General features: G+C 35.9%; 1 protein-coding gene across 1 annotated transcript in view; it reads right to left on the bottom strand.

The window, feature by feature from the left end:
• Positions 1–12,654, bottom strand: part of DOCK3 (dedicator of cytokinesis 3) — a gene marked incomplete at its 3' end in the record, with an annotated part of 115,692 nt that extends 103,038 nt beyond the window's left edge. Inside the window, exons 1-2 of the mRNA XM_009697506.1 lie at positions 12,494–12,654; positions 4,352–4,436 (exon numbers count right to left, since the gene is read on the bottom strand). Of these exons, the coding sequence (XP_009695808.1) occupies positions 4,352–4,436; positions 12,494–12,654 (246 nt within the window). The remainder of the gene's footprint in view (positions 1–4,351; positions 4,437–12,493) is intronic.
• Positions 12,655–21,045: the final 8,391 nt, after the last annotated feature.

Below are 21,045 nucleotides of genomic sequence, written 5' to 3'. Positions count from 1 at the left end.
TCATGATATCTTATCTACCAATATCAGGTTTTATTGCTGTTCTTCCTCCTTCCTTTCCTAATGATGCTTGATAAGTGAATCCTATCATTATCAAGTCAGCAAGTAGGTCTCAAACAAAGTGTGTTCTATCTTAATTTTCTCAACTGACTTCTTACTAGGGTTTAGAACCAAACGTACACAATCTGCGCTGTTAAACAAACAAAAAAATCACAGAGAGATTTCATGAGCCTCCTGCATAGTTTGTGTCCAGTTGGTTTCTTTTTCAAGCAGAATTCTGGGTAATTGAAGTCTCCATTTTCAATTTTTGTAACTATTCATTCTTACCAATCTCATTTTCCATCTGAACAAAGAATAAGCAATTATGATGTGATGGCAGGATTAACTTGAAACTTGTCTGTTTATTAGGAACTGTGGTAAGTTTGTGGTACTTTTTTCAGACAGTTGAAAGAAATAGCTAACATCCAGCAGTAACATAGCCAATAGTTGTGCCTTTGATGCACCTCTTAAATTCATCCTGAAGACATATGCACAAATCAAGACATTTATAGAAAGCTAAACATATTTAATCACTAGGTTTGAACATTTCTGATTTTTGCAAATGCCTCCAAACACTTGTGTCTTTCAACTCCTTTCACTAAAAAGTCCTACCCAAGTTTTCTGATGTTCTGCTGGACTTGCGTTTCTAAATGACAGTTTCAGTCTATCTAGTGGCAACTCCAGCACCAACCTCTGTGGTAGAACTCTGACAACGGATTTTCCCACAATTTCAAAAGTAATGTAAATTTTAAAAGTGTTCCATCATATTAATTAAAATCACAAACACTGTCACAAGGAAAAGGCAATTTGATTTCCTTCAGGAGTAAAGCAACAATTTCTGACAAATGCTGCACATCCTGAAGCCACTAGTATTTAGCTTCATAATGAGTAACTTGGAGAAACAGGATCTACAAGGCCTCAAAGCACAACAGTTCTGACAAAGAGATGAATACAGAAGTCATATAGTAGTCACAAATATACTCAGCAATGAAAAATGAGAGCTAGAAAAGACACTCAAATTCTAAAATTTAAAATTTACTAAGAAAAGACATGCTAAGTCTAATGATTCTCTGTAAAATGCTTGAATTCATTGTCACAGATAGGGAAGTCAAATGTATTACCTCTGCTAACACAAGACTGTTTTATATGTTGCATTTAACATTGGGTTCTCACATCTACTCCCGTAAGATTATTTTGCGACATAAAACCTCATTGCTCGTTTGAGAACTCGTTAAAGTATTTTGCCAGGAATAAGGAGGATTCTCTCCCCGGGTTTTTGTTAAATAATAAAAACAGAACCAAAACCGCATTAAAAAAAAAAAGATGACCCTAAAACAACACCACCCCCCCCCAATACCCCCCCTTCAATTTCTGCCAAATTTAAGTTAAAAAAATAACAGGTTTTCAGCTGTTTTGAACTAGAATGTGATTAGACAGCACTGTCTTCTTGAATCTACAAACTAAAGCAACAGAGAAGTGTGAACTGACTAATGGTCATGTCTCGATACCAGCACAGAACTGAGCAGCAAATTGTGCTGTGGACATTTTCTTCAGGACTAAGATGGGTGACATAATCAGACTACTCTGACAATTAAGTATTAGCTATTTGCTGTACTACAAGTATTCAGAGTAAAAAAACCTGCAGAATGAAACACAGAGTAATAAAGCAATTCTGTCACAACGTATCTTGCATTCTATGAGCCATTACTGACTGAATTTTGTACTGAGTTATTTCTATACTGTATTTGAAGAAAGACTCTGCTGTAATAACACCAAGCTCCCCTTGGACTGTGACAAATCAGGAACAAACATTAAAAATTAGTACTATGGAGTGATATACTTCAATATTTCTTATGTAACAATTCTTATTTCTTTCCACGAAATCCACTTATATTGTGCAAATAATCCAAAACAGTAACAGGTCATAGCCTGTTTACAAAACATGCCTTTATTTTAGGGAGAAGCACATCTTACATATCAAAAAAACCCACCTAGACACAGATCTATCACTCCCTACTGTTAGATAGCTGAAAGCCAAAACCACTTTAAAATAGGGAATAAAGTCTACTAGAAGTGAGTGACACTGTAACAATATTTATTTAGAATAAATTTTTCTTTGGAATATTTTCTTTGGAAGACATTAAGCTAAGAAGTTGTATTAAAGTAACTGCTGGATTGGGGGTTTTTTGTTTGGTTTTTGCTTGTTGTGGGTTTTTTGTGGCGGTTTTGTTTGTTTGTTTTTTAAAATAAAGTAGCATCTCAGGAAAGATCTTCATCCACTTTCTGCTGAGCATTACATGCTGTTTCTCCCTTTACAGTTCCATCATGCTCCAAAACAAAGTTAACTGTATTACATAGTCCTATTAACAAAGAAGAATTCAAACGCAGGTAAATTGTGAAATGCATTGGTGGCTTTACAGTTCATTAATGGCACAATTCATATTTCTAAAACAACTTTAACTTTGCTATGTACAAATACAACTGTACTAGTGACCAATAATGATACAATCCGGAACTCATTGCAATGAATGAATTGTACTACTGTTCCTGAAAATCCTAACATACTCATTCAAATGCATCGCATGTGTTTTCTAACGGACACTGCCATACAACAGAGATGGCCTTAATGTTCAAGGATTAGTTTTGCTTAAATTAACTCATTCACTGGTCTCCCTCCTTCCTCCCCTTTACTGTCAGCTCAAAAATCTTTGAAACCCAGCAAAGATGTTTACTATCTATGCAACTCCTAGAAGCAGACCTTTCTTCATCTGCATGTGCAGACCCTCCTAAAAGAATCAAATAGTGGCTCTCATGGACTTTCTGATCTCACACAAACTGCTGATGGACTCCAGTCTCAAGCAGCTTTAATTAAATGGAAGAAGCAGGCTGATCAATACTAGATCCTGCAAGAGGAAGCAGTTCTATTTCTCCCAGCAAGTTAATATTTGCTGTTAGAAGTAATGATCAAGTAACCCAAAAGCACATCAATCCGTTAGCCATCTTCATTTTACATTAGATATTATGAAGAAACCTTTCACGGTGAGGGTGGTGAGGCACTGGCACAGGTTGCCCAGAGAAGTTGTGGATGCCCCATTCCTGGAAGTGTTCAAGGACAGGTTGGATGGGGCTTTGAGCAACCTGGTCTACTAGAATATGTCCCTGCCCATGGCAGGGGTGTTGGAACTAGATGGTCTTTAAGGTCCCTTCTAACCAAACCATTCTATGATCAACAAAATTTGCCAGGACATCTGCCTGGCTCACAGTGCTTTCCAACTAATAGAAGTCTCCATGATATCACCACAGTTAATCTCTGGAGCTTCCAAGATTTTGTATTATTTCCTATCTGACACAATTCAGCAGTACACTTGCAAAAAGGCAGCGGTAAACTGCAGATTATGTAATATAACTTCTGCAGAACATACACAAGAACCAGAGGTCTAGAAAACCTGACCAATAAAGAAAAACTGAAAGAAATGGGGTTCTTTAGCCTAAGGAAGAGAAGACTGAATGGGACGTAACAAGTCTTCAAGTACATAAAGGGTGGTAGAAACAGGCAGGAGTAATCTGTTTCTCTGTGGACACGCAGGAAGATGTGAAGCTTAACCTGCAGTGATAAATCTCTATGTCTAAGACCACCATTAATAAAACTTCCAAACTGTAAAAACAGTGAACTGATCAAAAAGATTGCCTGTGTAGGCTGTGGATTCTTAACCACTGGAGATTTTTAGAAACAGAGAAGAAATTGTCATAAATGACAGGGACAGTTGATCCTGACATTAAACAGGAGAATGGACTAGATGACCTCTTAATATTTTCCAGTCCTGTTTTTCTTTAATTCTACAAATAAATGAAAAAAAGATTACTAGTACTTCATTTAATGCTAGTATTAATGCTACTATGTTGATTTTAGCAACAAAGACCAAAGCTTAAAAAGATTCCCATTAGCTGTATATGATGGATCTGCTTTTTTTAGAACTTCTTTCACTGCTTCTGAAACAACAGATTTTAAAAATAAGAATATTGTAGGAAGGAACAACATTCAGAGTTACCTTCTCCAGTTTTCATACCATGTTACTTCGTAAACTGAAATGAAAATGTATAAGCATGTCATTTCCAAAAGCAAGCTGGTTAATTCTTATTAACCTCAGGGTACTAGAGACAGTGACTACTCTGGTGGTTAGGGTGCAAATGAAAAAGACATTCAGCTTAAAATGCTATGCTAATCAAGAAAATATGTAAGAGTAAAGAAGAAAAACTTTTCCCCTTCTTTCCTTCCCAAAATGAAAACTCAAAGTAATACCCCACAGATTCTTACCATTTTGTAAAGATCTGAAACACTGATCTGATCTGAATCCACAACCTCAAAGTCCTTCCGAGGAACTAAATCTAGGCCCAAATGTCTGCAAAAGAGAAGGAAGAAACAATAGTAAGTATAATATGTGTAGTAGGTATTAGTGAAAACTCTAATATGCTTGCTCAAGGGTAAGGACACAAGAAATACTAAACTATGTAAGTCTTTGTGCAATTGTTAATCATTAAACAGATAATCCTTCTAAATAAAATTCAATGCAAATATCAAACAAAAAACCACTACAAACTTGTTACTTTTTGTTCACTGACTTCAGTGGGGCTATAGCAATTAATGCTAGTTGAAGCTTCTGGCCAATATGCTGGTGCAGTATTCAGAGCAAGTTAATTTCATACAGAGAAATGTAGCAGGGAAATAAAGTTAGTACTCTGGTTTCTGCTGTAGTATTTGAGTAGGTTCCTTCACTACATAATGAAAAAGTTCCATTAGTAAGCCTGTTCAAATGTGCAAATAGATACTGTGGCTTGAAATTCCTGGTGTTCATGCAACTAAACCCCCAACTCTACCACTGTATAAACATAGTATTTTTATTATAAAAAACAGTAAGTGCAGTATCAACAACAATTTTAATCTGTGTTTGTAACACACACATACAAAAATCCCTTTTAATTAGCCCAAACAGAAACAATATGTTGGTTCAAATCAAATATATAAATTTTTTTTTAAAAAAGAAGTATACCAGTGCAAAGAGGATGACTAGTTAAGAAATTCTGTAGTAAAGAAGGCAGTTCAGGTCACAGCTACGTGCAAGTAGTAGACAGAATAAGGTATGTTGCATCCAGACAAATAAATCAACAACTATTAACAATTAATTAATAATTGTAGACTGCAGAACAAGACAACCTAAAAGGTGTCAAAACCCAACTTTTGCTCTGTAGATCTTCAGGTTCTGAGGCCTAAAGAGTTCCAAGTGTTACAATAAAAAGTTATTCTAAACACACACATTAGGAGTAAAATTAAAGCAGCACATAAATGAACCATTCTCCTGCTTTCATCTTACGTAACTTTGATACTTCATTTACAGCTATTTTATACTGAAATTCTTAATAATCTTAAATAAAAAAAATAATTCAGAAGAGGTGCCCTCAAGGACTATCTTGGCATTCTTTCTGTCACTAACTCTAAGATAGAAGAAAAAGTCTGGGTTTTTTTGTAATCAGAGAGGGAAAGATTCTGCACAGACTTGCTCCTGATGGCAAATGAAAAATTTTATTTGAAAAAAACTTCTCGAGTACCACAGAATAATCGTATGGTGCAATAAACAGAAGCCTCCAGGCAATACTATAGTGTCTCCTTCTGAGCAATTAACTTAAAACAACCACAAGGAAGAACCAGTGGTTTGGATGAGTCCAGTTACCTTTGCTGACCACTGTACTTTTAATCATTTTCTGTAAGCTTCCCAACTACATAATTCTTTCTGAAACTTTGTTTAATCAGGTTTTCCTTCTTTAATTATCTCCCTAAACCATCACATCTCAAAAATATAGCTCAGTCCTGGTCCACTTGCTGGCAAACAACTATTAGGGAGTACTACAATTGCCATTGAAATATACTGACAAACTGGAATTTCCACATTCTTAGTTCTTTGCCAAAATCAATTATGTTTTCAATGCAAAACCGAAAAATTTTCCTTCTTCAATGCAGTTTTCATGCCAAATACCAGTTTCTAAACTCTAAGGCTAAATTGTGAAAATGATGGTTATACACCTTTGGTGCACTTTGTTTTGATTAAACCTATCAAATACAATTTATCTGTTGCCCAAGACCAGCCTCTAAAAACTGCAGTTGCAAAGATGAAAATTACTGTATCTATTGGCCAAATGAAAAAGATTAAAATAAGAATGCACTAGATAATCCTTACCTGCAGCTATCATTTGAGCCTACTTATAATAGAAAATCCAGAAATACAACAGAAAAAAAAACACCAGGTAACAGGTAAAAATATTAACATGCAAATAGTCCACTTCAAAGTTTTTTAAAAAAACTATTGCTCATCATACCCAGTCACAGAAGTTTTCCTGAATCTGAGTATCTAAACCACTTCCAAAATAGTCATTCACATGTGTACACACACCCACCCCTAAAGTATATTCATAAAGGAATTTCTCCTCAACATACAGATATTAACAAATGATTTCCTAGTAACATTATCAAAACCACTTGTAAGTGCATTACAGTTCCAATGCAATTACAAAGCACTATTAAAGTTTTACAGAAAAAACTGCCAAAGCTAATCATAACCTGATACTATTCTATTCTAACTTCAACTCTCTAGAGAACTGAGGTCAAACAGTGGTTGGACTCATTAGTCAACACATGACAAAGGTATTATCTTCTACTTAATGATGTTCAACACAACTGCAGTGGCATCCCTGTGAAACTTACCTGATATCCTATTTTTAGTTAAATCCCTTAACACCATGGATTTTCAACCCAGAAGACTCTCATTCTCTAATACTATGTTAATCCTGCACAATACTTGCTCCTAGCAAACAGAGGTGTCTTTTGCTTTAGTACTACCATTCTGTTATTAATCATGTAGGTGGAAGTTCAGGTTTATGCATTTAATTTGTATCAATTATTTTTTGTCTGCAAAGTACTGACAACATAATGCTTGAAATGGCAATGATAGTCAGTGGCCCACTTTCACTCTCTAGTATCAAATATGTGGTAATATAAGAGTACCAGCTGCCAAGCAGTATTTCTCCAAAACACAGCATGCATAAAAATTAGATAATGTGCTGTTTTGTTTATTTGACAGGTCCTCTCTCCGTAATACCTTCTTTTACAAGCAAATTCATGTGCTTTTTTGTTCCGCCTTAACACTGAACTGCCTTTCAAAAATACTTCCTAAGTATACCTACAAAATATCCCCAAGCCTGTCAATTACCTCTTGACAGCATATGCCTGGGACAACTCAGCTGACATTTAGATATTCCTCCTCTTCTACACAGAAGTCTTTAGAATGTTCTTTTCTTTGGGGAAAAAAAAAGTAAAAGAACAAATCCACCACCCAAAATCTCTAGATACTTTTCTCTCAAGTAATATGAAGACAAGCCAAGAGACAAAACTATTAGCCTTTTTTAATATTGAAAGGGATGAACATGCAATTCTACTTCAGGTTAACTGGGCTTCTAGAGAAAAACAACTTGGTTTTAAATGGTAATTTCAAAGAATTATTCTACTTTCTAATATTTTCAATTATTTATAATACAAATGCTACACCACTTAGAATTCATAAAACCATAAGTCATAATAACTCTTCCTAAAACAACCTTGCAGAAATAAGTCATTTGATTAAAATAATGTCTTTACGATGCACATCCAATCTTGAAGAACAGACTGGGAGAACTCATCACATTTCTAGGGTGTGCAAGATCACCTCCCCTTTGCTCCAAAATCATGCACTTTACCTTGACTCTTTTCAGCTTTAATTTTACAGCCACCAATTCTCATTGTATGCCTTCTCTCACTGTATCAAAGCCACATTTAATGATTCATATTTCTCTTACACAAATACATTTCTAAAGGTGGTGAAGGGAAAGTAAATGATCCTGACAGTGGCACCCCCTCCATGGCAGGGAGGGGTGGAACTAGACGGTGAAGGTCCCTTCTAACCCAAACCATTCTGTGATTCATATAAACTATGTGCGGACTTTAAAAAAAGACTTTGAAGGAAATACAATACAGAAATCCATGGAAAATGAAATATATGAAAAACATGTTTGTGAAAATTAGACTGTGCTAATACAACTTGGTATTTTTCTTTGATGAAATTAAGTTATTTTGTATACAAAGAAACAGCAGGGGCTGTAATCTATAAAGAAATTAGTAAAGCACTGATGTAATGCTACACAGGAAATTATTTCTTAAAATGAAGAGGAGAAGAAGGAATGTAGTCTTAGTAAGGAATTGATTAAAGGGAATGGCAGCATGGAAGTATCACACTACAGAGAGAGGTTACTAAAGTTTTCCTTAAAGACTGACATCCAAGAAAGTTCCTTACAGTTTTAATCCCTACTCAATCATTACTACAAGTATATTCAGGAGAGGGAAAACATACTATACATTTAGGCAGAAATGGCAACTATTCTTTCTGCAACCTTCTTAAAGGCATTTTACTATGGTGGTTTAAATTGTTCACTCCTATTTTGATCACCTTTGATGCAACAATGACGACTACTGTAATAACAACTTTTTTGATGCTCAAACTAATTTCCAGGTATTATGACCTTATATGTACATTTAATATCTATCTCCAAATGTATTTTAAGAACTTTAAGTTAATTGTTGCAACACTACCAGGAAGTAATTATTATTCCTTTTATGTCAAGAAAAACATGACAAGTGGGTAAGTCACTCAAAGTCCAAAAATAACCTTCTAAGGATGCGAGCACTGAAATTTAGGACTCTCTGAGCTTTAAGACTACGCTTACTCCATTGGATCACACTATTCCCTTTACAGTGATATGCATATTAGTAGTTAGTAGGTACTAACATTGCAACTGCTGCTGGCTTTCTGACTGCAATCAAGAAAGTCCATGACTTTAAAACACTGTTTTGTTTTATTTGTATGACAGTGTGAAAGATTTATTTCCAACACTTTTTTTCACGTTTTTCTTTTTAAACGTTCATTTGTTTGTTTGTTTGATCTAGCCATGCGTGGATCTTTCTGTGCAGAATTTATGGCAACTATTTGGAAGATTTCTTTTAATGCAATGATTTTAATAACAACTTATGTGAAAAAGAATAGCCTATGACTAAAAAGTAACATAAACCTACTAACTCATCTTGTTTATGGCTGTTATCTGTCCAAAATCTTAAAGTATTGGTGGCTCCCCCTCCCCTACTCTGTTTCCAAGCCTAAACATAGAGTCCCTATCCCACATTTACAGGGAAGAAAGTGTCTTCCCTCAGCGTAAAAGAGAAAGTGATTGTGCTCAGAAACTTGGATGCTTTCTGTTAATCTCCTGACAGGTATTATATTAATGTGAAAGAATCAATTCTGAAGGTCATTTAAGACGACCTCTGATTTTTAACTTAAATTACTTCAAAGAAATCGTCATCTGCCTTTTTGGTAAACAGGGTATGCACATACTGCTGCAATTAGTTTTTTGCACTGGAGCAGAAGCAGAGGATTCACATTTCAAACAGAAGCTCTGTAAGGCAGATTCCTTCATCTGGTTTTGATGCAAAAGACTGTAGAATGAAGCAGGTTTTTGTTAGCAAAAAAAGTTCAATTCTGGTTTCCCATTCTAAGCACTAGTAAAATTTGAAAATCTTACCCATTCATTTAAAAAACCCTGATCAAATATTTCAAAATCAAGTTTCTGTTTTACTTGCAATGCAATTTAAAATCAGATGAAGAACTGCAGAATTTACTTTATAACATGGTTTAAAATAAAATGATGAATGGCAGACTTCAGTTTTATAATGTTTGTTTCTGCTCCATAACTTTTTCCTTGTTATTTACAGACCATTGGACACTTCCAATAGCATTTCAGACTTCAACAGATCAATACTGTAATAAATTGTATCAGAGTGAAGCATTTTTAAAAAACATAAGTATTTGTAATATTCTGTATTAAAACCTAGCAAGATGCAGGAAAAAAAGACAGTATATGAGATTTGAGCTGTGCAAAAATACACAGAAGAATGCTTAAAACTGAAAGTCTAAAACCACCGAGATGCTTATCTGAAGATAGTAAATTCCGCTCTTTTGAGCAACTGGGAAATACAAAAACCTATATAGCAGCAATACCAGTCACTGTATGCATACAAAAACAAGTTAACTGTGGGTAACTGGAAGTAGTAACAAAGTATCATAAAAAGGATGCATCCAGGATCACATTTTTGTATTGGGGAGAGAGCAACAATACAAAATATTAGCAGTAATAATTGTAAAATAAATTACTATTCCTATAATTTGACCAAACTACAGAGCAAAACTTCTTAATATTTACACTAAGCATATAAAAATAAGCAAAAAAAGTTCACTGCAGTAGTTCTGAAAACAGTCTAAATGACTTCTTCCACAAAAAAATCTGTAACTACTAATCCAAGGAGTTCTATCTGTCCCTTGGTTTCCACCAACTCCTATGAGAACACAAGGGATGCCTATCAGAACCACTGCCTGTGTATTTAAGGGAAAATTATACCAGTTCAACACACAGAAAAAAACCTAACTGATGGTGACAGGAAGTGTGAATTTCATGCCTGCATCACTCCTTCCCAAATAATACAATGCATTAATGATCACAGTCAGGATAAAAATAGCTTTACACTAAATAAGCATATATGCTACATATCAGATGCGTAAGTTTACCTGCTTCCTGAAAGCTACTTGGTCATGGAATGCCTCCTATTAGATTGTACTCTCTTGAATAATTACAGACCTGCTCAAATTGCAGGTACTTAAGCTTCTCAGTTAACATTAATGCATGTTAATAACAACATTTTTCATATAGTTTATTGCAAATCTCAAGTATGACAGAATAAGCAATGAACATTATTACATTATTTGAGAAAGGGCAGTACTATGTGAATATGTACATGAAAATCATTAGTTTTCTAACAGATTAAGACAGGTGGTCATGAGTTTCATGATAACACTCAGAGAAGGGAGATACAAGAAAGTGACAGAAGTCTCACAGAAATTCTATGGAAAAGAGTGATGTAGAAAGACCTTCCAAATTCCCAGACATTTAAATACTGCAGAGCGTACAGATTTAATTAAATGTCTTTTTATGCAGTTCCTTTATTGATACCCTCTTCTGTTTAAGCATGTATCTCTGACACCATGTACCTTTTCTCTAGGGATGTCAGTACCTGTTCTTACATAGTAAGAAACAAAATTTTTTTTCCTAAACAAGCATCCTGAGCAGACGAATTTAATCATGAACATATTTATATTTGCTGATTTCACTGATGCTTCTCCATTATTGTCACGCATTAGATTTACCTTTATAATGTACTTCGTATTTAATGATGTTACATTAAAAAAAAAGATGTCTATAGCCATCTCACTGAACAATCTATTTTCTTCATTGCAGCATTGAGTACTGTCTTTTTTTTTTTTCCTACAAAATTTTTGCACCTTCCCATCACCAATTTCATCCGTACACTCTTTGAGCAAAAATGTCTAAGCATAATGTTCAAATACGGTCTCTTGGTTTAGAGTTTTCTTTCAACAAGAGAGAAACGAAGTCTAGCATGAGAGCTACCTAAATCTTCGTGAATGTATTCAAGTATGTCTCTCACAGGGAGTCCTGAAGTAGATGACTAAGGAACAGAGTCACAACAAAGACAGATTAGTGAAAAACATTTGACTTTCTTCCTTAGTTGTTAATTTACAGAATCCCTCCCCAAGCCCCATATATTATTTAGCACTAATCCTACTCCTAGTCGCTAAAGAGTCACCATATGCCTGAGAAGAGTGGTATTTCATTTGAAAAGGTCCTATGCATGTCATGCAAGACTTACCTGTCCGATACACTGTATCTCTGAACAAAACCAATTCTGGTGAAGGGTTAGTTTTTGTCTAATGGCAATTTATTACCATTTCAGCTTCTGTCTGAATTGCAGTTGTCTTTGGCTCTAAAAAAACTCTCCATAAATCCACCGTGGAAGTCACCGAGGAGAGTCTAAACCTCTGAGAAATGTCATTGTATAAAATGTCTAAGTATCATAGCCTCAGCTGCAACGTCATTGTTGACAGTGAGATTCTTTACTTATTGTTCCAACCATTAAAATACTTCAATTGAAAAAATGTGGTCTTAGTATCTATGAACACATCTTCCCAGGCCTAATATTCACTACATTCATATAAAGTAAGTAAAGTGACCTAATCCTTTTTAAAAAGTGCAGATAGCCTTAGAAAAAGCCTACTAATAAGCAAACAGCTCTTTTTATAGTAATAGCAAAACTATGCAATAAACTCACTGTAAAAAGTTAAATTTGATTTCCAAATAATCAAATGTTCTATCTGTGTACAAATACTATCGGAAGGAAAAAGTTGTTGGGTTTTTTTAATAAAAGCTATTTAAAAACAATTAGAACAAACAGTACCCAGCTGGTACCTGTACTTACTCATTGCCCCAGTCCAGCCTCACTGTGAGGTGTCTCTTGACCTCTCGCACCTGATCCTGTGTCAAGTGACCTGACAGCAGCTGTCTACGTAGGTCAATGAGTTCATTCATCACATGCCGCAGTTTGTAGAAAAGATCTACCTTATGTTTCTGTAAAGGCATATTTTTGGGAGGAAAGGGGAAGAGTGAGAAAGAAAGAAGGGGGGGAGGGGGGAGAGATTAATAAGTGTGGAAAGAGAAGATTGTGAGAAAGAAAGAGAGAGAGAAAGACAGTGATATTAATAAGTTACCAAATTTTCATTTAATTACCCTAGAGGAACATTAATCTAGTTTGTATGAGCTTTAAAATATTTATATCAAAAAGTAGTGTTAACTGATGCTATTTAAGCAGAGTAACTTTTCATTTCTGAAGTTTAATCTCATTCTGCTAAGGAGTCCATTTTCTGGTGGTACCTAATGCTACAGATAACAGGATTCATTATGTGCAGCAGGGATCACTTACTCCAATCATTTAATAAATTCAAAGTTTCAGATTTGAAGTAGTGGAGAGGTGAAAAAGTTTTTCTGTCAGCAACTAACTTAATGGCTCTGAATAGTTAGCAACAATGATTCACTACAACAGAAAACCACTTTAATATTTTTGATATTCCAATTACTAAAATTTATCCAGGTATCTATGTTACGTGGGGGGGATATGAATATTCGTTATCGGCACTAAAGCAATTAATTATAAACTAAAGCAATTAATTATAAAATCCACCTGAAAACTACTTTAAAAGAGGAAAATTACCATAGACAGTAAAACCCCACACACACCACGACCACAAAAAAAAAATAAAATCTAAACAACTAATACCACAGTCCTTTCCAAAAGAACTAGTATTCTTCAAATATGAAAAAAAAAAACAACCCACAAACAAAAAAACACAAAACCAAAACACCAGACAGAAGTGGAAATACCTTTTTTCTCCTGCAGGAAATAACTATATGAGAAGCCTACAAAAAGGAAAGTCTGAGGTGTCACCCTTAAAGTCTGGGCTGGCAATTAGAGAGGACAACAGATGCTCTCTATTAACCCTTTCCTTCCCCAAAAGGGAAAAGAGAAAAGGGAGAGAGACTTATAGGTTGGAAAATTAAAACTACTTTACTAAAACAATAACAATGAGAAAGAGTACAACAATATTAATACTAATAATAGAAATTATTTAAAAATATATACAAAACTAATATTGAGCTCCCCAGTGATGACCACGGAATCACTTGCCCTGGCGGCTCACACTGCTGATGTGGCAGGGCAGGCACTTGGATGTCCAAGACTGCACTCAGCAGTAGAGAGGAACTGGATTCAGGAATACACAGATTGGGATTGGAGGCAGGAGAACAAGCAGAGTCCTATGACGATGCCAGCCATGAAGGAAGAAAGGCTGACCCCCGTGATCCCTTAGCTTTATACTGAGTACGATGTATATGGGATGGACTACTTCATTGGTCAATGTTTGGTCACCAGTCCTGTCTGCACTTCCCGCTAGGTGCAAACTTTTATGCCTTTTCACTTGTGGAGCATAAGAGAGCCAACAGTGACCCTGGTTCCCACAGGAATAAGTATAAACATGGGCCTTTCTGCATACCAACGCTGCTGTTACCTTGGTAACAACTATAAATGTCAAGCATTATCAATTCTAAAAGCAGACACTGTCTGAAAAACACGCAGTCGACTTCAGAAAATGCAGTTACTTAGAAGAAACTTAACTGAAGGAAAAAATCTATCGAAAGGAGAAGTGGTCCTGTTTTAGTCAAAACCAGGGCATGAAGCTAACAACCAAGGTCACGTATAAGCATCCACAAGATAAGGATGCGCCTCCGAACTACTCCAGTATTTGCTAGATAATTGTGTGTCAAGGTGGCTCTTGTTTACACAGTCTTGTCTCATACTGCATAAAATGGCCAACGCGCAATGCATGAGGATCCCAAGAAGAAAAAAAAAAAAATCTCCTGTTGTAGTGGAATACTGTTTTTTAAACATCTAAGCTCCATTCCCACTTGTATGCAAAGCTTGAAATGTTTGAATCTCACTTGGTGAAAACACAGACTAGACAGATTGAAACTGAGACTCTGTAAGCTAGCGCTGTCTTGATCATATTTCTGCTTGTAAATGAGTTTTATAAAAGCTCTCTAAATAAAGATACCTGCATTTATCAACACTAGATCTGATAGAGGAACATTCACAAAGAAAAACGTAAGTGTTTTCTATTGCAATGTATTATTAGAAAAAAATGTTTTACCAAAAATAGACAAGATGAGATGAAAAAAGAATTTCCATCTACTTGAGTTTGTTTTCCTACAAGACCACTAGACTTGCATAACTCAGGAAAACAGATTTCAATGCAATCCACTTTGATCAGCAATTCATTAATTTCTCTGAACCCTATTACACATCTGTTTTGCGGAAGCAGGTTAAGCGCAGATGAAATGATCTGCTGTTCTTATCAAACAATTTTAAGATTAAGAGGTGCATGGTTTTTCAGGGTTTTTTTCAGGTCCTGTCTGATAAAATGAAATAGAGGTACCAGATCCGACAGAAACACATTTATTTCCAGGGCTGAAAATACTTATTCTAGAAAGATAATAATGCATAGCTGGTAAGCATAAAACTACTAGGTTTTTGTTTAGGTTTTGTCACTAAGTGTAGTCAAAAGTAAATCCTATATAAGTTGAAGACGACAGTAGGTATAGGAAATGTCCATTTTTATTTGTTATTTATGTGAAGAAGAAAAGGCTATAACTTCTTCTAACACAAGATGAAGACAACAGAATTTGGGACCGTCAAATAAGCAAACTACGTATATATTATTAATAAAACAGTTGGCAATGACATGATCATGAGAATCAGTTCCAAAATCATCATATTCAGACTTCCCAAATAAACCTGCTGAAAGAGCCACTCCCTCACTCTTATGTAATGAGGGTTAAAGGCTATCAATGCATTCACGTCCAGAACACTATGCTGTTTAAATACGTTCTGGAGTTATTTTTACACAGGTATTTTTTCACATAAGTATCAGAAGTACTTATTTTAAATAGAAATAAGTGGGAAATAAGACTGTAGAATACAATATTGCAAAAGCTAGTCACATTAGGTCCTACGCAATGATCCAAAAAACCCCCAAACCCCTCTAACTCAAACCTCTCTCAAACCTCAAACACACCTTTTATGTTCCATAATCATGACACTATGCTGTTTTCAGCTTTAGTTCTTGGAATTATTCTTCAAAAAATAGTTCACCTGCTTTAAACAGAATGACCAAGTGTTGACAGACAGAGCTAAACATATGGTGAAAATTTTAGGTTCCCTATAAGGAAGGAAGGAAGAGGTATCAGAAAGCGGAAAGCCAGAGAAGATGTAGCCTCTCAGGCAAACTGTTATGAAGTGATCCATAGATGCAAGATCCATGAAAGTGAAGGAAAATACTTGTGAGAGAGAAAGAAGAGCTAGAACAGAGTTGAAGGTAGCTTAATTCCAGGTTTGCAGGCAGTAAAGAGTTTGAAGCAGTCAAAAAAACAGTTTATAATGCCCCTCCTCACACTACAAGAGTCTAGTGACTAATAAGCTCCATTTGGGAGACAGGGAGGAAGGTGCACATATTTTAATGACTTTCCTCTGCCTTCTCTCTTTCAAGAAAAAGGACTTTCAGAATTTAACAGTAAGTTAAGCTGATCAGGGTTTCTACCCCCATGTAAAGAAAACTGCTTAAAGTAAAACAGATAATCCCGGGCACCACATTTCCAGAAAAACTAATTTTAAGCATTAGAGCCATTCAAGCAATTTTAATCAGAATAGCACCATAAACAAACCTGAAACTTCATCACTCTTGTTAGTGCTAAATAAAAAAACAAAAAAGCATGTTAATCTAATATGTAGAGTGTTCATGCTGTTTTACAGTAAATTTTCTCACAACCTACAAGCTCTCATTTTCCATCTAGCTTTGTCACAAGCTACCAAGCAATGAGCACTTTATCAGTCCATCCAGAATGATCTGCTGTGCACATTCATGAACATATTTGGCAAATGTTTTGCATTCAGAACATAAAGTAAGTATTTATGCAAAACTTTTATGGTAATAATTAAGGTGTGTCAAGGACAAAGAATCTGGATAGCCTCATTTGCTCCATTTCTTTGATCTGTTACTGCTAAGAAGTCCTGCTTATCAATGCTTGGGTAATCTTCATATGTACAGCTACACATCAAAAACTGGAATTCTGGCAATAATTTTTTTTTCTTTTAATGACTCCATATTAACTCTATGGAGATTAAAAGTCAAAAGATGGCTTTGGTGTTGTGGTGGATTGACCTTTACCAGCTGCCAGGCCCCCACTCAGCCGCTCTCTCACTCCTCCTCTTCAACAGGCCAGGGTGGTGGAGGATAAAATGAAAATATTTGTGGGTTGTGATAACAACAGGGAGATCACTTACCAATTACCATCTCAGCAAAACAGACTTCACTTGGGAGAAATTAATTTAATTTATTGCCAATTAAAATAGAGTTGGGTGCTAAGAAACAAAGAAAAAAACCCAAAAACTCTAAACCCCTTCGTCCCTGCCCCCCCCCCCTCCAAGGCCCAACTTCCCTCCTTCATTCCCTGCTCCTCCACCCTTGTTCCCCCACCAGGAGGGGAACGGGGGTGGTGGTCAATCCATAGCAGCTCCCTTCTGCTGCTCCTCCCTCCTCACTTTTCCCCTGCTCCAGCCTGGGTTCTGCCCATGGGCTGCCATCCTTCAGAATAAACCTGCTCCGAAGCGGTCCTCCCCACAGACCGCACTGTGGATACCTGTTCACCTCCTCCCTTCCTCCTGCTCTGGCGTTCATGGGGCTGCTTCTCACTCTCCCCGCCCCATCCTCACTGCCTGTGTGGCTGTTTGCCCTTTCTTAAACCAGCTCTCCCAGAGGCACCACCAGCTTTGCTAACGGGCTCAGCTGTGCCCTGTAGCAGGTCTATTGTGGAACCAGTCAGAACCGGCCTCTTCCCACAGGGACGTTCCTGCTGCCAACACCTGGGCACAGCACCGGACACAGGTGTTTGGGGTTTCTGAAGAGGTAATCACAGAAAATAAACCTGCACTCACATGAACACAAAGCTGTTTCATGCTTCACTGCAATAGCACAAACTCCGTGTTTCATGCCTATGGTGGCTTTGAAGTACCAAGGCTGCCTTTGTCATTCTAAATAAATACTACATAATATGAAAATACATAAGACTGGTGTACTATGGAAAATGACCTATTTATAGTCACTTTTTTACCATGACTTCATTTAACACTACTGTAAAGAAGTCAGGATTTTGCCTCTCTCAGGAGCAGTCCTTATTTCCTATAGAACTGCCTTAGGCTATAATGGGGGAGAGGGCCACAAAAAATTATTTTCCTTATAAAAGCAAGTGAGCAGCTTTTCCTAGGTTCATTGTTATGGATTTGGGTATCTAAATTAGATATTAAAGCTTGCAACCATCATCAGCTCATGAAAGGAAAGAGCAAAGCTGGAAACAACACAGAACTCATGCCTTTCTTTTCAGTTTTGTCTGGATGTTTTAATTAAGCGAATTATTTCATATTAAAGCTCTGCTGGAATTTATAGATTTGTGCAATATTTATAGTTTAATCTTACCCAAAATTTCGAATATTATTACTGTGCAAACTTTAAACACTACCTATCAAATCAGATAGTATTCATCAAATGCCTGTTGATGAATAAAGGTTAGACTTTGCAGGTCAATACAAGGATGTCTCAGGAACAGGGAAAGAATTAAAGTTGTGTGTGGGAGATGTGGATAATACACAGGTATCAAGACTGGCACCCACAGAAACACAAAGCAATTTGAGAACACAATGAACACTTGCACATATTCTTCTGTTTTACATGTGTGCCTAGACATCTAATCCTGTTTTATTATAGAACTAAAATGGACTTTAATAACAGTTAAAAAAATACAGAAAACAAATAGGGAAAAGTAACATCAAGCAACTTCTCCCAACTAAAACTACAAAGTACATTTACAAAGGGTTGCAGTACCATCCTGGAGTTTTCACAAGAGTCTGGGGTTACGCTCACACTTCAACAGCACACTACTGAACGTTCAACTAACAACATCAGTCTTTCAAACAAGTAACAGATTGAGAAAGGAAGGCACCTCAGTTTTAGTTTATTTCCATTCATCTGTCCTGAAGTTCTCTGTTTATTAGTTCTCTATTTATTAGTAAGGATGCATTAACATGGATAGTATTTCTTCTCTCCTATGAATTTTCACAGCTTTTCACTTCAAACAGAAATTATCTATTTAATATAAATCTGTTTTAAATTGATTCTCTACTGTATTCACAGAAAGCACTTCAATTTACAGTGTGTATTAAAGCAGAGTAAATTAGAGTGACAGAAAAATAAATTCTTCAGACTTCTGCCAATGAGAACGTGTAAAATAGCTGAAAATACTGACACATGACAAAGGGAAAACTTAAGCCGTAAAAAATGACTCAACATAAAGAAAGCAAGCAAAAGCAGAGTAAAACAACAAAATAAAGCTTTTACAAGATAAGGAGAGATGTTGCTACAAGCTTTTCCTTTATATTAGATTAAATTACATATCTGAATCATTATATACCACACTTAAGTAGTACAGTAACTTTTTTCTGGATATACTATGTCCACATGCTTCTTCCAAATAGTGAAATCATTGAATTAAGAGCTAAAAGATATGCTGAATTTACATCATTAACTTCATGAAAAGATTCCTTGCACTCTCAGCAGTAGAAACCACAAGAATTCTGGCTTTCCCAGAGTTGAAAAAAAAAAAACTTTCTCAAAAGAATGAAACCTGTGATATGAAGTCTTAAATTACACAGAAGCTGATTTTATATGTGCATCCTCATACTAGCAGTATATACGCAAACTCTTTCTATCATTCATCATTCCCACTATTTCTCTGAAATGAACCTGAAATTTCATTTGTGCAGAACTTGTGCTAACCTCCTTCTCTACTTAAGAGCATTTAAAGTGCTTTACCAGAAACTTTGTACAACAAAGCAACAAGTGGATTGCTTGCAAAATTATTTCAGAACTTCCCTGGATTTCACATTTCAAAAAAAAAAACCAAAACAACTTTTTAAAAAATGGTATTATATTAAAATCCTTTATGATAAATGGAAAACAGCAATTATTTGATCCACTCCAAAAATGAAACCGTGTATTTAAATCAAAGCTACCTACCAACAAGCCCAAAAACCCAGTGATACATTGTATTCTGTTGCAAACCAAATGAATACACTACAGCTTCCCATAGCTATAAGCATCATGTGAGAGGAACCCAGGTAACATTACAGCAATAGCAACACTTGAGGTAACAACACAACACAGGGGAGCACAAGTCCTCATAACATTATCAAAGTTATTTGCTCTTGAAAAGGGCTGCTTTCCTTCCTAAGATCTCCATTACTATCTACAAAGGACAGAGGGTAATATTTATCACAATGTTATCACAATGCTCTGTATTCAACAAATCAACCTATCTCAAGTTCAGAGCTCTCCATAGAATGTTATGAAGAAAAATAGATTCGTGAAGGGTTAGTACCATGCTACTGCCCTTCTTCAAAATGAGAAGTTTTTTCCTATTCATATCACCTTGCAGACCTTAAATGTCTAACTTAAAGATGCAATTCAGAACCTGTTTTTAATGATAGCAATGCAGTATGGTACAAGGAAAATTATACTTAGCCATTTCCTTTAGAAACAACATTTCCACTTTAAAAATCAGTTATACCATATATGTAAATCACTCCAAGTATGAGTTATTACACTCACTAGCAGTCAATACATGCATTTTGACTCTCATATCTTTTCATTATTTACAATTTCAGATACCCAAGTTGTCTGATACAGCAACTTGGGACAAGTAACAGATGACAACATTTAACAGTTACAGAAACAATTTCAAACAAATCTGACACGGCTCTGGTGTCTGACTTCATGCTATTAGTATTCATATGCTCTTGTTCCTTTTAGGCTTTGTATCATCAGCAGCAAGAAATGCAACTTGGCCAGAACGATACAGGTACTCTAGGTGTAAATTAGTGTTGTTTAGCTTCTTTGGTTAACAGAAAAACAGGATGCAAAGACAGGAGACTGGTCTTCTCTGGGAAAAATAAGGAGGGGCTCTGTGGGATAAATACCCTGAGAAGAAGAAAAATTTGGTTGAAGAAATACCCTAAAGTGACCCTCTGTCTCCAGCCCACCCCTATCCTGGCTGCCACTGACGGTAGCTGAGGGCTGGAAAATCCTGCATAATGAGACTGTGGAAGAGACTGCAGCTTACCATTATTTTGTTGAAATTCAACTGAAGTTCCTAATTGTTTAGGAGTAACAGCAACATTAACCTCATTTCATAATGTCATAATGAACCTTAAAGAAAGCTTAAGGAAATGGAATTGAAGGGGATAACTATTCTGATAAACTCAGAGGTTTAATTCTTCATTTCTAATAACTGTAAAACAAGTGATAGTAACACTCC

This window comes from Cariama cristata, unplaced genomic scaffold, assembly GCF_000690535.1.
Source record: "Cariama cristata isolate BGI_N322 unplaced genomic scaffold, ASM69053v1 scaffold20693, whole genome shotgun sequence".
NCBI lineage: Eukaryota > Metazoa > Chordata > Aves > Cariamiformes > Cariamidae > Cariama > Cariama cristata.
This window is presented reverse-complemented; position numbering and strand designations above follow the sequence as displayed.